This window comes from Arachis hypogaea, chromosome 19 (genome assembly GCF_003086295.3).
Source record: "Arachis hypogaea cultivar Tifrunner chromosome 19, arahy.Tifrunner.gnm2.J5K5, whole genome shotgun sequence".
Taxonomy (NCBI): Eukaryota; Viridiplantae; Streptophyta; class Magnoliopsida; order Fabales; family Fabaceae; genus Arachis; species Arachis hypogaea.
Genome location: NC_092054.1, coordinates 141,368,538 through 141,385,455, shown reverse-complemented (window position 1 = coordinate 141,385,455; position 16,918 = coordinate 141,368,538). Strand labels below are relative to the sequence as shown.

Here is a 16,918-nt window from a genome sequence, read left to right as displayed (position 1 = left end):
AAAATTTCATGCAATTCTCAAAATTAAGCATTTGTTTCAACATAACCAAATTAACCAAGGCAAGATGAAAGAAATCTTCATGAATACTCTAACAAGCTCAATAAGACCAAACAAAATCAAGCATACTTAAACAAACTCACAAAATCAAACAAATACAAAATCAAGTAAAGATTCTAAAAACTACATGCAAGAGATTATATACAAGGAAGATCATACCATAGTGGGGTGTCTCCCACCTAGCACTTTTCTTTAACGTCCTTAAGTTGGATGGTCATGAGCTTAGATCTCTTTGCTTTCGGGTGCATCCTCAAGAAGGAATACCTCAACCTCCTTGTTGTTTTTCATCTTCTCTCTATGATAAAGCTTTAGACGGTGACCATTAACTTTGAAGATTGTAGGGCTTGAAGGGTGACTCAAGTGAAAGACCCCATATGGCTCAGCCTTTTTCACCCTATAAGGTCTTTCCCACCTTGACCTTAACTTGCCTGGCATTAACCTCAATCTTGAGTTGTATAGAAGGACTAGATCCTCAGCTCTAAACTCTCTTCTCTTGATGTTCTTATCATGCACCGCCTTCACCCTCTCTTTATAGAGCCTTGAATTCTCATAAGCTTCCAACCGAAGGCACTCCAACTCTACCAACCGTAACTTCCTTTCGGTTCCGGCTCCCCACAATCCTGAGTTGCATTCCTTGATGGCCCAATAACCCTTGTGTTCTACCTCTACCGGGAGATGGCAAGCCTTTCCATAGACTAACTGGAACGAACTAATACTAATTGGTGTCTTATAAGCCATCCGATAAGCCCATAGCGCATCTCTGAACTTAGAACTCCAATCCCTCCTATGAGGCTTTACAATCTTCTCTAGTATGCACTTAATTTCCCGGTTAGAGACCTCGGCTTGGCCATTTGTTTGGGGGTGGTAGGCCATAGCCACCTTGTGAATGATGCCATATTTCTTCATCAAACCTGTCATTCTCCAGCAATATGCTTCCATGCGTGCGCGTCAATCACGTGTGCGCGTCACGGCCAATTCTCCAAAGCTCCATTTTTCATGTTTCTTCCACTTGTGCATGCTTCCTTTCCATCTTCTAGGTCATCCTTGCCCTATAGATCCTGAATCCACTCAACAAACATATTATGGCATCGAATGGTAATAGAAGAGGATTAAGATATAGCATTTTTAAGGTCAAAGAAGCATGTTTTAAACCATGAAGCGAAATTGGGAAGAAGACACAAAACTATTAATTTTATATGAATAAGTACAGAAAATATTGATAAAATCTCCCAAATTCTACACAAGATAAACCACCATATTGGGGTTTATCAATTCACAACATACTCTCTCAATTTTAGTGGGTCAAAAAAGTACAGAGCAAAATATGGCATGGGTTAGTTGGGATACTATGTCAAGATCAAAATTGGAAGGTGGACTAGGTTTTAAGGACCTAGGGGCTCAGAATTTGGCGCTATTAGCAAAATAGTATTGGAAATTTGTCTTTCAACCACAATCACTCCTATCTAAACTCGTCAAAGGTAAATATTTTCGATACAGTTTTATAATAAATGCAGAGATCAGAACACTACCTTCGTGGGGTGGCATAGCATATTGAAAGGGTGTAAGGTTGTTGAAAAGGGGCTGATTTGGCAAGTTGGTAATGGGTCCAGTATCCGAATCTTCAGCGATCCTTGGCTTGCTCCTCCACATCCTTATGTTGTTTCTTCATCTGAAACTTCTAATATAAAAAATCAACCACTATTGATGGTCAAAGACTTAATACTTTCTAATGGTCAGTGGAATCAAACTCTAATTAGAAGTATTTTTTCTGAGGGCACTAGTTACTATATGCTAGCAACAACAATTGGGGGTGGAGAAGATAAAATTTATTGGGCCCTTAATAAAAGCGGTTTGTATGAAGTGAGTATTGGGTACCGTATGGCTTATGGGTTCTCGCATCCTCCCATTGAATTTTTTCCAGAGATTATGAGATAACGAAATTTGTGGTGAGAACTGTGAAAGCTGAAAATCCCAGCGAAGATTAAGATTTTTCTCTGAAGGGGCTTTCATGAAAAGCTTCCAGTGCTGCAAAAGCTTCATCATCGCATCCCATCGATTCAACTTACCTGCCGAAGATGCCTACAATTTCTAGAAACAATCAATCATCGCATCTTCTATTGTGTAAAATCAAAGAAAGTTTGGTCAAAAATGGGCTTACCAGCTACTAGAAGGGGCACCGACGACTCTGATTTCTATGTTGAGTGGAACTTGAGAATGGGAGTCTTACGTACCCAACCCGATAGCTCCTCTCAGAAAATAATGATGGTGATTTTGAGCTAGTCCTTATGGGGCTAGGAACAGGTTCATTTTTTATAATGTATCAACTAGTGTGGAAGAGATAATAGCATCAGCTTTAAAACTGCAGAAAGAGTTTCAACAAAATTTCACTTCCTAATTGATGAGCACTTTACTTTCTTATTTCTCTTATTAGATTATTATATGATATTACCTCTATAGTAAAGCGTTGGGAGTCCCTCATTTTTTTTATTTGTCGCATATATGGACATCTATATGCTTCTTTAATTTCAGAATGAAATTATCTGACTTTGAAAAAAAAAAATTCTCTTTTCATAAATCAACAGCGTTTTCTAAAATGTGAAAAATTAAAAATAAAAATTAATTTTAAAAAATAAAAATAAAAATAAAAAATTAAAATAGAAAATATTTTTACAAATTAATCTCGCCTTAAAAATTCAAGTTACAAACACATTCTAAGGCAGGAGAGCATTTTATCTTGATGATGATAAAAAAAAAAAAGGTTATTATTAAATTGTGAATTGGGTTAGAATGTATATCAAGTAAATTTTATACATTATATGTCAAAATAATCTAATAATATATATTTATCTAAAAATGTATATGCTTTTTTTGGTTTCATTTAACATTTTTTACAACTAGATATCCATCAAAATTCATCTTTTAATCAGTTATTATCTATAAAAATTTTAAAAATTAATTATAATAATTATTTTTAGATATTATGTCTCAAATCTTCTCTCTCATATATCTAAATTTTAAAATCACATCTCTTTAAAGTTGAAATATTCAAATTTAAATTTAAATCTAATAAAAAAAATAACAAACCAAAATTAAATTTAAACAAACTATCAAAATTAATATTTTCTATTCTAAGTGCGGTATATAATAATTATTTAACAAAAGTAATAACCACAATTATTTTTGGATGAGTTTTGGACAAGGTTCTGAAAATCGATATCAAACCGCTTTAATTATTAGGTTATTAGTCTAATCGTAGTTTAACTGAAAAAACTGTTTTATAATAAAAATGATAAATAATCACTCTAAAACATAATTATAATTTACTATAAACCTTAAAATATCTTCCAAATTTAAAGCATTACATGAAAATTAAAATGTCATCAACCAAATCTTATGATTTTTTTTACAGACAAGTCACTTATAATCTGAAAAATTATAGTACTATTCTTAATTGTCTCAACAAACTGAAGAATCTCAGACTCAACCTTTTCGACTGAATTAGCTTTTACTACTGCAACATATAATGCAGAGGTATATTTTCCAGAGCCACCAAACATAACCATGCTTGATTTTCTTGACAGTTCCCAAGTCAATGATAAGGAACTTGCCATACTTGAATCTAATGTTTTAAGTCACAATAAAATCATATTAAATAAATTCAAGTGTCTTGGAAAATGATTAAATAAAATTCTACTTAGAATGAGACTAAATCAAAACATATAGAATCAAATCTCATATCAACAAAAGGCCCTACTGATACTATGAGTAAGCCAGATGCCTTCTAGCGGTCTCCGGCGATAAGTTGGGTCACTTCCTGTGATGGTTGTGCCCTTAATGACCATTCATCCACCTGAATAGAAAACAAGGAATAAATTTAAGAAATCCTAAATAGATATTTATTATATATTTTTAGCAACAATACTTTTTAGGAGTAAGAAATATATAACTCAAAATTTTCAATATGAGTAAACTAATAATAATGCATTCAATGATATAAAACACCATGTATAATAGGAACTTGACATTCAGAACGTAAAATTAGTAACCATAAGTTTTCATCTCATCTCAAAATACAAAGCAAACAAAAACAAAAGTTATTGTAACTTCGTGAAATAAAAAACAGCACTACTTTTGTTAACACGTTCAATAGTGAATTTTTCAACTGTTAGACCAAAAAATATAGAGAAAAACCCAAATCAGCCCTGACAATTACTTCGAAAGACAACGAGGTCCCTGACAAAAAAAAACCCCTAACCCGGCCCCTGACAAAAAAAATAAACCCAACCCGGTCCCTGACAATTATTTCGAAAGGACAACGAGGCCCCTGTGCTAAAAAAAAAATCAATGTTATTTTTTTTGGCACAGGGGCTAATCTGTCCCAAAAAAAATTTATCAGAGGCCGGATTGGGTGTTTTTTTATTTTTGGAGGGCCTCGTTGTCCTTTCGAAATAATTGTCAGGGGCCGGATGGGGTATTCACTCAAAAATATATATATCCGTAACGATATGTTCAAATAAATTCCTGTTCGGTAAGCAATCAGTCTCAACTTTCAACAGCATACCGTCTTTATAGTGAAATAGTGGAATTAAAAACAAAAAACCGCTAACCCAGTTGATTAAGGGTGAAAAACTCATTTTCAGTTCCATCATCCCAGCCTAATAATGCAAGGTAATTCACCATTGCTTCAGGAAGGTATCCCATCTCCCTGAACTGTGAGACAACAGGTATTAGAGTTTGGACTAGTTATCCATGTAAGAGAAGCTTTACCAATACATATTGGGTGAAACATGATATTAAAAAAAAAAAAAAGAAGAGGGGGGAGGGGATGAAGTCAGACAGCAAATCATAACTTCTATGACAAATAAATTGTGTAAATGAAGAATTAACCTCACCTGACCCACTAATGTACACCATATCGTTTTGATAATTTACTCCGATCAGGAGTCAAAATCAAGGAAACATGTGCAAAATAAGGCATGGGAAAACCTAAAGTCTGCAAACACATTCATGAACAGTGACAAGAAAATCAGTTAATTAGAACAAGTAATGTCTGTAATAAAGCAACAAGGGGATTGGTAAGCGATATTGGTGTGTTGATATCTATCTTCCTCAGAGTAGTGATCATTCTCTCTTGGGTTTTTGAAAATTGACATCAATCATAAATTCTCTCATTACCGGTTCTAAGGCAGAGAATTAGATACAGCGTTTTCGACGGAAGGACGGCGACAGTGGCTCGAAGAGAGGCTAGGGTTGGAAACTTTAAGCACCACGTCCAGAAGAAGACGGTGGTGCCTAAGCACGACGGACGACGGCAGGAGCGCGATGGAGCAGACGAAGACCAGGGATTGACGCCAAGCTCGAGGAAGGAGGTGCAATTATTGAATGAAGAAGAAGGGCGGACGACCAAACCACGAAGGTGGTGCCTGAGGTCGACGGACGGTTGCTGTCCTTGCGGTTCACGAGCGGCTTTTTAGATTTGCGGTTTTTTCATTTAAACCGAACTGCAAAATCATCCGGTTTACGGTTGGATCGGTCTGACCGGCCGATCTGGTTTGATTTTTAAAATTATGATTTTGGATGTGTTAAAAAATATTAGTACAAATTTTAAATATGTATTAAAAGTATTTTGTATGTTATTTTATTATTTTAGATGTGCTAAAAAAATCATGTATTAAGAAAAATATAAACACAATTATGTTGTGTGTTATTTTATTATTTTAGATGTGTTATGAATATATATATATATATATATATATATATATAAAATAATAAATAATTAATTTGATTATTAATTATTATAATGATATTTTTCTTTTGTTCAAGAATAAAATTAATGTTTACTAGTAAAAAATAAGATATACAGCTATAAAAAAAATTTGAAATAAAGAGAATATAAGAGATTGAAAAGAGCTCACCCGTAAATAAGAGAAATAAGAACAATAAATGAAAGGAAAATGCTATCTAAATGAAAAGAACAAGATATGATATTTACTATAAAAAGATAAAAATGAAAAGAAATAGTGATGTAAAGAAAGGTTGAGAGAAGAAAAGACCAAAGAGATTAGGAAAAAGGCACGTGATTTAGTGTTCTAAAGTTATCTGAAATTTTAGTACATCTTAATTAAAAGAAAAGGAAAAAGTGTGTAGATGAAGTTTTAATATTCCGTAATTAAAAAGAGAGAGAAGAAGGAGCATTAAAATTCTGTTTAGACCAAAATTTTTTTATTTTATTATTTTAATTTTAATTTATTTTATTTTTTTATTGATGTTAAATTATGACAAAAACAAAAAAAAACAAAGATTTAAAAGAATTAAAAAGATAAAAACACTCTTTTAGAATTTGTTACGGTGGGTAACCGGAGATTAATGGGTTGGATGGCGTTGGTTAGCCCAAACGTATGAAGGAGGTGGCTTTCGAGTGGATCTGTTACTCGGTGTTCCTCCGTCCGACTTGTACGTGTGAAAGAATGGGGGGTGGTACCTGCAAGGACACTCCGATGCCTAAGTTAGCAAGAGTGCGAGCAGGTTAGAGTGTATTGGAACTTAGAGATACCTGAATGGTGTCAGTGTATTTATAGTGGTGAACCAATAACCACCGCTGAAGTAGTGCCACCTTTTTAGGTGGATAACCGTTCCCATATCTTAGGGAGGTTAAGATATGGCTCTATGAAGTGGTTAGAGAGTTTCTAGGGGCGGTTACTCATTCGAATGAGTGTTATCTGCCAGCTAACCCTCGTATCCGACTTCTTTGGAGCAGGTCAGTACCGACTTCTTGGGATGAAGGCTGGTACTGGGTGAGAGCCAACCCTTTGGGTTGGGCTTCTTTGCTTGGATCCTGGGCCTTTATTATTGGGCCAGGGTATGAACAGTGCCCCTACTCGAGCCCAAACTCTTTTTAAGGTTTGGGTTCGAGTATTCTACTCGGGGTCGTAGCCGATTTGTAAGAGGACCGACGTGATGGTTTGAAACCGACGTGACCTTTCGTGACCTTTTGGTTCTGACAGTTACGTCTAATCAAGCGTCGTGTCCGTTAGGGGTGTGCGTAGGGATTCAATAGCCTTGGTAACGGTGCATCTTCATTAATGACTGCCCCTATTTTACCATTATGCCCCTAACGTTCTTATAAATACTTTCCCTCTCTTTCGTTGTTTCGTTTCTGCGATCTTTCAAATTTCCCTTGCATTCGTTCGTACTGCATTCCTGTGCTTTCGAAGGCTTTTGCTTCCAACCCTCATTTCCAGATAAAGGTTAGTTCTTTAATATGCCTTTGTAGATAAATTTGATTTGCAGACTTTAGTTTCGCATCCCCTCCCTTTAGAGACCGTGTTGGTGATTTTTCTTTTCCCCTTGTAGGTTTTGTCACCCCCTTTTTTAGAAAAAGAAATGACTTCTGTAGATGCTCTCTCTCATTGGGTTGATGTCACAGTCTTAGGGGAGGAACCCTCAGTCGACTCTGAGTTTATCACCCATCTTCGTACTCGCCACAGAATTTGTTCTTCTGAGGAGGACGAGCCGAAGTATGAGTTAGTGGCCCCAGGTCCCGAAGACCGGGTTTGCTTTGGGAGGGCTAATGAGGCGGCCTCCCATTTTTTCTTTATGTACGAGTGTATGATCACCCGTTTGGGTGTTTTTCTTCCTTTTTCAGACTTTGAGATGTCTGTTTTACGTCATTGCCGAGTCGCTCCTACCCAGCTTCACCCCAACTCTTGGGATTTTTTGAAAATTTATCAATTCATCAGCCATGCTTTAGAGTTCCCGACTTCTTTAAAGATTTTTTTCCATCTTTTTCATATGACAAAACCCTTTAGTGGGCTAAACAATAAACAACAGTGGGTATCGTTCCGGGCCATACAAGGTAGGAGAATTTTCACCCTTTTTGACGAATCCTTCCACGACTTCAAAAACTATTTTTTCAAAGTGCAAGCTGTAGAGGGTCACCAACCCTTTTTCCTGGATGATAACTCTTCCCCCCGCTTTCCTTTATATTGGTTGGAGGCTTCCCCTTGTGAAAAATATGGTCTTGACGACCTGGATGATGTGGAGGCGGCCATTGTGAGGTTCCTCCGAGAAGTTTGGGGGAGGTCTCCATACTTGGACACGAAAAAATTTCTCCAGGGGTCTCCGAGTTTTATCCAGGCGCAAATAGGTAGCTTTCATTTGGTTTTTCGACTTGTCTGATTGATTCTTCCGACTTGTCTAATCTATCAATTGTTACTTTTTTCAGAGATGGCAAAAACAAATGCCCAGGAGTCTTACCAAAGAGTTCAGGAGGCCAAGGCGAGGTCTCGTGCCAGGTCTGGTGGTGCTAGGGCGGTTGCCTCTCCTCCTCCTCCTCCTCGGAACGTCGGGACTCCCTCCCAACCTATTGTGATTTCCTCTTCTGCTTCCTCTCTGCCACCCCCCCTCCGTCCGACCTACTCCTAAACCAGAGAAGAGGAAGCGTAAGACCTTAGAGTCTGGAACTTCTGATGAGGCGGACGCTCTTGCGTTCGTCCGAAAGAACATTTATCCCCATGCTCGTATGAGCATGGATGATGTTTCTGTTCGGCACTACCTCACTGCTGTGGTTGAGGAGAGTCTCAAGACGGCGGGAGTTTGTGGCAAACTCTTAGATATATTTGAGAAGACTCCTCTCAGCTCTTTAGGGATGACCTCGAGGGTCGAGGAGCTAGAAGGCAGGCTTCGCATATATCAGGAGCACGAGAGGGAGTTGGAGGGGAAAGTCGCTAAGCTGAAGGAGGAGAGGGATAGCCTCCGGGAGAAGGAGAAGAAGTTGCAAGCCCAATGCAATATGGAGGTGGATTTGAGGAAGGCAGCGCAAGCCAGCTACAACAGTTTATTTGATGATCTTGTGTCTGTAAAGAATGACTTGCTGAATGCCCGGAAGGCCTATACCGAGTTGGAGGATTCTATTGCGGATGGTGCTGATGAGGCTTGGAGGGTTTTTAAGGAGCAGGTCGGAGTCATTGCTCCTGACTTGGACCTTTCTCCTTTAGACCCTGATAAGATTGTCATTGATGGTGCCATCGTGGATCCTCCTGTCCCCGTGGTGGAGTCCGAGCCCGATTTGAAGACTCGGGGGCAGAGGATCATAGAGTCCCCTCATCGCTCAAAGGACGCTCCGAGCTCTTCTACCGCTCCTCCGACTTTCTCTCCGACTCCTGGTCCTGGTGGTGGTGATCCTTCTACTCCTCTTGCAAAGAAATAATTTGTTGGCTATTGGGGGTCCGGCCTGTGGGTCCCCCCCCCCCTTTTTTAAACTCTTTATATTTATTTGTTGATGTTTGAACAATTTTTGGCCTTTTAAGGCCGTAAACAAAATAGTTTTATCATACCCTTTTTAATAAGGGTTTAATTTAACGATAAAATAACCCCTTTTTTGGATAAGGGTTTTGAGTTACCTTGTGCGTGCATGCTCTTCTATTCGTAGTTCTTTTGATTTTTGATCTTTTCTGGAAAAAACCTTTTCTTTGGGCTTTCTGAATCTTTATGATCTTCAGGGCAGCCTTATAATCTTTTCTTAGTTTTTTTCCTATCTCTTTTTGTTATTCCTAGTACTCAATTTCGTTTCATTGAGCTTTTCGTGACTTAGGCTACTTTTGCGATTCATTTTAGTTTTACTCGGTTTCGCATTCCGACTTATGAGTCGGATTGTTCCCGAGTTTATCATGATCGACTTCCATAGCCTCTTTACGCCGACTTGTACCTCGTCGTTTTATCCTGACGACCCTCTAGGTCGGTTCATGGGATTTTCACGTTTTGTCGAGCTTAAATCGGTGCGTTTCGTAGAAAGAGAATAAAAAAGGGAATTTAAAAGAGATATATGAAAGAGATCTTTATTAATTGAGGAGGTACCTTATTGCTACTAAGGGCTTTTGAAAATCTATTTTCCCTTAGCCCCTACTGTGATGCCTCGTTAAAAACCCTTTTCAGAAAAAACCCTTTGATTTTGGGAAAAAATCATGAAATTGGGAAAAGAGTACATCAGGGAGTAGGGTTCGCTTTTAGCTGTAGTACCTTTTCATATTACAAGCATGCCATGATCTTGGTAACTCGTTGCCGTCGAAGTCGGATACCCTATAATAGCCTTTTCCTAAGACCTCGTTGATCTTGTATGGTCCTTTCCAGTTAGCAGCGAGCTTTCCTTCCCCAGATTTGTTGATTCTAATGTCGTTTCTGATTAGGACCAAGTCATCTAGGGTGAAACTCCTTCGAATGACTTTTTTGTTGTATCTTGCGGTCATCCTTTGCTTCAACGCTGCTTCTCTTATCTGGGCTTCTTCTCGGATTTCGGGGAGCAAGTCGAGCTCCTCTTTGTGCCCCTGTATATTCCCGATCTCGTCGTGGAAGATTACTCTTGGGCTTTGCTCATTGACCTCTATTGGGATCATGGCTTCTACGCCATAGACTAGTCGGAAGGGTGTTTCTCCAGTGGCGGATTGGGGGGTTGTTCTGTAAGCCCATAGTACTTGTGGGAGCTCTTCAGCCCAAGCTCCTTTCGCCTCTTGTAATCTTTTCTTCAGCCCTGCCAGTATGACTTTGTTGGCTGCTTCGGCCTGTCCATTGGCTTGTGGGTGCTCCACCGAGGTGAACTGGTGTTTGATGTTCATACCGGCTACTAGGCTTCTAAAGGTGGAGTCGGTGAACTGGGTTCCATTATCTGTGGTAATGGAATAAGGTATCCCATACCTTGTGATGATATTTTGTAGAGGAACCTCCGACTTCTTTGTGCAGTGATAGTGGCCAGTGGTTCTGCTTCTATCCACTTTGTGAAATAATCTATTCCCACTATTAGGTACCTGACTTGTCCTGGCGCCTGAGGAAAAGGACCTAACAAATCCATTCCCCATTTTGCAAAGGGCCACGGAGAAGTGATGCTAATGAGCTCCTCTGGAGGAGCCACGTGGAAATTTGCGTGCATTTGACATGGTTGGCATTTTTTCACAAACTCTGTGGCATCTTTCTGCAAGGTTGGCCAATAGAATCCAGCTCGGATTACTTTCCTGGCTAATGACCTTGCTCCGAGATGGTTTCCACAGATTCCACTATGTACTTCCTCTAATACCTCGGTGGTTCTGGAGGTCGGTACACATTTTAATAATGGCGTTGATATCCCTCTTCTGTAGAGGATATTTCTTGCCAGGGTGTAGTGTTGTGCTTCCCTTCGAATTTTCTTGGCCTCCCTTTCCTCTTTGGGGAGGATGTCGAATTTCTGGTATTCGACTAAGGGGTTCATCCATCCGAGGTTTAATCCGACCACTTCGAAGACTTCTTGTTTGTCTTCTATTTTTACCACTGAAGGTTCCTGGAGAGTCTCTTGAATCAGGCTTCTGTTATTTCCTCCTGGCTTGGTACTTGCTAACTTGGATAGGGCGTCTGCTCTGCTGTTTAGATCCCGAGTTATGTGTTTCACCTCGGTTTCTACAAAGCGCCCAAGGTGCTCCAAAGTTTTTTCCAAGTACCTCTTCATGTTTGGGTCCTTTGCCTGATATTCTCCACTTATTTGGGAGGTCACCACTTGGGAGTCGCTGTATATCGTCACCTTTGTAGCACCGACTTCTTCTGCCAGCTTCAGTCCTGCGATCAAGGCTTCATACTCTGCCTGATTATTTGAAGCTGGGAATTCAAACTTGAGGGAAACCTCTATCTGGGTTCCCCTTTCATCTACCAATATTATGCCTGCACCACTTCCTGTTTTGTTGGAGGATCCATCTACATAGAGTTCCCACGTAGTTGGTTTATCCTCTTGATCTCCTGCGTATTCTGCAATGAAGTCGGTGAGGCACTGGGCTTTAATCGCCGTCCGAGTTTCATACTTCAAGTCGAACTCGGAGAGTTCTATTGCCCATTGAACCATTCTTCCTGCAACATCCGTCTTTTGGAGGATTTGCTTCAAGGGTTGGTTCGTGCGGACTCTTATTGTGTGAGCTTGAAAGTAAGGCCGTAGTCTTCGTGAGGCTACCACTAAGGAGTAGGCAAATTTCTCTAGTTTGTGGTACCTTAGCTCAGGACCCTGTAGAACTTTACTGATGAAATAGATTGGGTGTTGACCGTCCTTGTCTTCTCTTATCAAGGCTGCTGAGACAGCCTTGTCTGCCACGGATAGGTATAGGACGAGGTCTTTTCCGGCTACAGGTCCGGTCAAAATAGGAGGTTGGCTCAAAAACTTTTTGAACTCCTGGAACGCCTCCTCGCATTCGGGAGTCCATTCAAACTGGTGTCCCTTTCTCAATAGGGAGAACAGTGGAAGGGATCTTAGTGCTGATCCTGCCAAAAACCTGGAGAGAGCTGCAAGCCGGCCGTTAAGTTGTTGGACTTCTCTTAAACAAGTCGGACTTCTCATTTCCAGGATAGCTCTGCACTTATCGGGATTGGCTTCGATCCCTCTTTGCGTTAGCATGAATCCCAGAAATTTTCCTGCCTCCACCACGAAGGCGCACTTTGCAGGATTTAGTCTCATCCCGTGCGACCTTATGGTGTCAAAGACTTGTGAAAGGTCAGGCAGGAGGTCGACTTCTTTCTTGGTCTTTACCAGCATATCGTCGACATATACTTCCATTAAGCTTCCTAGGTGAGAGGCAAACACCTTATTCATCAACCTCTGGTAGGTGGCTCCTGCGTTTTTTAGTCCGAATGGCATGACCACGTACCAAAAATTGGCTCTGGGTGTGATGAATAATGTCTTCTCTTGGTCTGGCTCGTACATCGGGATTTGGTTATACCCCGAGTAGGCGTCCATGAACGACAAGTATTGATACCCCGAGCTAGAGTCTACTAAGGCATCAATGCTTGGTAGTGGATAAGGGTCCTTGGGACATGCCTTATTTAAGTCGGTATAGTCGACGCACATCCTCCATTTGCCATTTTGTTTTTTGACTAGCACTACATTGGCTAGCCATGTTGGGTATTTGACTTCTCTGATAAAGCCAGCTTCCAGGAGCGCCTGTACTTGCTCTTCCACTACTAGGGCTCGCTCTGGGCCGAGCTTGCGTCTTCTTTGTTGCACAGGTCGGGACCCCGAGTAGACCGAGAGTTTGTGGGACATGAGCTCGGGATCTATCCCAGGCATGTCGGAGGCCTTCCAGGCGAAGAGATCGGAATTATCTCTTAGGAGCTTAGTCAACCCTTGTCTTAGGGTTTCCCCTAGGTTGGCTCCTATGTGGGTGGTTTTCCTTCCTCTTCGTCGACCTGAATCTCCTCGGTTTTTCCCCTGGACTGTGGTCGCAGCTCTTCTTTAATCCTTGCTCCACCGAGCTCTATTGTGTGGATTTCTTTGTTCTTTACTCTCAGGTTTAGGCTTTCATTGTAGCATTTCCTTGCCAACTTCTGATCTCCCCTTACCGTTGCTATCCCCGCTGAGGTCGGGAATTTCATGCAGAGGTGGGGCGTCGATACCACCGCTCCGAGTCGATTAAGGGTAGCTCTGCCAATTAAAGCATTATAGGCTGACCCCACGTCGATGACTATAAAGTCTATACTCAGAGTCTTTGATTTTTCCCCCTTTCCAAAGGTGGTGTGGAGGGACAAAAATCCTAGTGGCTTTATTGGCGTGTCGCCTAATCCGTACAAGGTGTCGGGGTAGGCTCTTAACTCTTTCTCATCTAATCCCAGTTTGTCGAAAGCGGGCTTAAAGAGGATGTCCGCTGAACTTCCTTGGTCTACTAGTGTTCTGTGGAGATGGGCATTTGCCAGGATCATGGTAATTACCACTGGGTCATCGTGCCCCGGGATTATTCCTTGCCCATCTTCCTTCGTGAATGAAATGGTAGGGAGGTCGGATGACTCCTCTCCGACCTGGTAAACTCTCTTGAGATGTCTTTTACGAGAAGATTTTGTGAGTCCCCCTCCCGCAAACCCTCCTGAGATCATATGGATATGTCTCTCCGGAGTTTGTGGTGGTGGGTCTCTTCTATCCACATCATCTCGCTTTCTTTTTCCATGACTGTCCGACCTTTCTATAAGATATCTGTCAAGCCGACCTTCTCTGGCCAGCTTTTCTATCACATTTTTAAGGTTGTAACAGTCGTTTGTGGAGTGCCCATATATCTTATGGTACTCACAGTAATCACCGCGGCTCCCCCCTCTTTTATTTTTAATGGGACTGGGAGGAGGCAGCCTTTCGATATTGCAAATTTCTCTGTATACATCCACTACAAGAACTTTTAGAGGAGTATAAGAGTGATATTTTCTTGGCCTATCAAGGCCGAGTTCTTCCTTCTTCTTAGCTTCCCTCTCCCTTTCTTTCGTTGAGGGAGGGTGACCCGGTCGCCAACTCGGGTCTCTTAGCTTAGTATTTTCTTCCATATTGATGTACTTTTCAGCTCTTTCCTGTACATCACTTAAAGAGGCGGGGTGTCTTTTTTATATGGACTGTGAGAAGGGACCTTCTCTAAGACCATTGACTAGTCCCATGATGACTGCCTCGGTGGGCAGGTCTTGAATCTCCAAACATGCTTTGTTGAACCTTTCCATATAGGCTCGTAAGGACTCCCCGACCTCCTGTTTTATTCCCAGGAGACTTGGTGCATGTTTTACTTTGTCTTTCTGGATGGAGAACCTCATCAAGAACTTCCTTGAGAGGTCTTCAAAACTGGTAATCGACCTCGGAGGGAAGCTGTCGAACCACTTCATCGCTGCTTTTGACAAGTTTGTTGGAAAAGCTTTGCATCGCGTAGCGTCAGAAGCGTCAGCCAGATACATCCGACTTTTAAAGTTGCTCAGATGATGCTTTGGATCAGTGGTTCCGTCGTAGAGGTCCATATCGGGGCTTCTAAAGTTTCTCGGAACTTTTGCCCTCATTATGTCCTCACTAAAAGGATCTTTCTCCCCTAAGGGCGAATCTTCTCTACCGTCGTGGGAGTTCTGACCTTTGAGGGAGGATTCTAACTTTAAGAGTTTTCTTTCTAACTCTTTTCGTCGCTCCATCTCCTCTTTTAGGTTCTTTTCGGTTTCCTTTTGTCGTTCCCGTTCCTGTTCTAGCTGCTGGAGGCGACTGTGGACTAATCCCATGAGCTCAATTGCGTGGGATGGTCCTTCTTTTTCTGATTCGCGCCCCTCCGAAGAATTTACCTTCGGATTTTTGATTCCGGAGGTGCCTTCTCTGTGTTGATCATTGGCTTCCTGGTGAAGGGTCTGGTCTGCCTCATTGTTTCCAGTGTTCAGATTCTCTTGTTCAGAATCTGTCTCCACATGACCCTCTTTAGGGGATCTATCCGCCATCACTGGTTGATCTCACGGGTCCCCGGCAACGGTGCCAATGTTACGGTGGGTAACCGGAGATTAATGGGCTGGATGGCGTTGGTTAGCCCAAACGTATGAAGGAGGTGGCTTTCGAGTGGATCTGTTACTCGGTGTTCCTCCGTCCGACTTGTACGTGTGAAAGAATGGGGGGTGGTACCTGCAAGGACACTCCGATGCCTAAGTTAGCAAGAGGGCGAGCAGGTTAGAGTGTATTGGAACTTAGAGATACCTGAATGGTGTCAGTGTATTTATAGTGGTGAACCAATAACCACCGCTGAAGTAGTGCCACCTTTTTAGGTGGATAACCGTTCCCATATCTTAGGGAGGTTAAGATATGGCTCTATGAAGTGGTTAGAGAGTTTCTAGGGGCGGTTACTCATTCGAATGAGTGTTATCTGCCAGCTAACCCTCGTATCCGACTTCTTTGGAGCAGGTCGTGTTCAGTACCGACTTCTTGGGATGAAGGCTGGTACTGGGTGAGGGCCAACCCTTTGGGTTGGGCTTCTTTGCTTGGATCCTGGGCCTTTATTATTGGGTCAGGGTATGAACAGAATTAATTTAAAATATTAAAATATCTTTCAACATTAAATTTATTTAATTTGAATTAAAAATTTAATTTAATTACAAAAAAGTAAAACAAGTTTGTAATTAATTTTAAAAGGACATAAAATTTCTTTTAAATAAAACATATTTTGTGTAAGCATATATTTATCAAACAACATTAGAAATTTTTTATATAAATAAAATAAATATAAAATTTATGTATATAAACACAAAAATTTATGTTTTTCCTTCGTTACTTATCTTATTTTAATATAATATAATTTGAATTAAATAAATTTATATTCTATTCAAAATTTAAAATTTAAAATTTAATTTTTTTAATTTAAATTCTACTTCCCCAAAAGAAAAAGTGGTATGTTCTTTAATTTTTTTATTTTAAAAAATTTAATCTTCATATGTATTATTTAATATTTTAATGTGAATATTTTTTAAAAAGACTATTCGTTCAACATTAAAGTGAAGTAATTTGACTCAGAAATTTAATTTAATTTTTAAAAAATTTTGAACCAAATTTTAAAATTTAAAAGATCTGATTATGAATAAATCTAATAAATTTTAGTTATACCTAGTCTTTTTCTTGACTTAATTTTTTCTATATTGATTTCAATTGGGTGATATACACTCATATTTTATTTAGTTGAGTTTTTCTCTGCTATGGGAGAAATTTTGATATTTTAAAAGGAACAAAACGTGAATGAGTTTTGTGTGGGGATAATAATTTTTTTAATTACATAAATAAAAAATGGCGACAGCGTTTTCATATAAAAGATTTTTTTTAGTTTTTTCATGTATAAAACGGTAGCGCCGTTTTGTTTATTTTATTAATTCATAAAAAGAAAAACGTCGGTAACATTTTGCTAAAATGCAAACTTTTAAAATATTATCTAATCAAAAAGTCGCTGACAATTATAGAAAAGGTAAAAAAGTAAATGATGTTTTGTGTTGGAAACGCAGAAATGGAGTTTGAAAGCTTTGTTTTACTATGAGAGCTTTGTTCTAAGTGTTCTACAATTTGAGAGCAATTTGAGAGAGTGAAAAAAATTTTTGAGTGAGTGTG

At 39.9% G+C, this 16,918-nt stretch overlaps 1 protein-coding gene across 1 annotated transcript; it reads right to left on the bottom strand.

Annotated features, from left to right (window-relative positions):
• Positions 1 to 279: 279 nt before the first annotated feature.
• LOC112778900 (uncharacterized) lies at positions 280 to 975 on the bottom strand. The gene has a single exon (XM_025823172.1). The coding sequence runs from the start codon at positions 973 to 975 to the stop codon at positions 280 to 282; it is 696 nt and encodes a 231-aa protein (XP_025678957.1).
• Between the last annotated feature and the right edge of the window lie 15,943 nt (positions 976 to 16,918).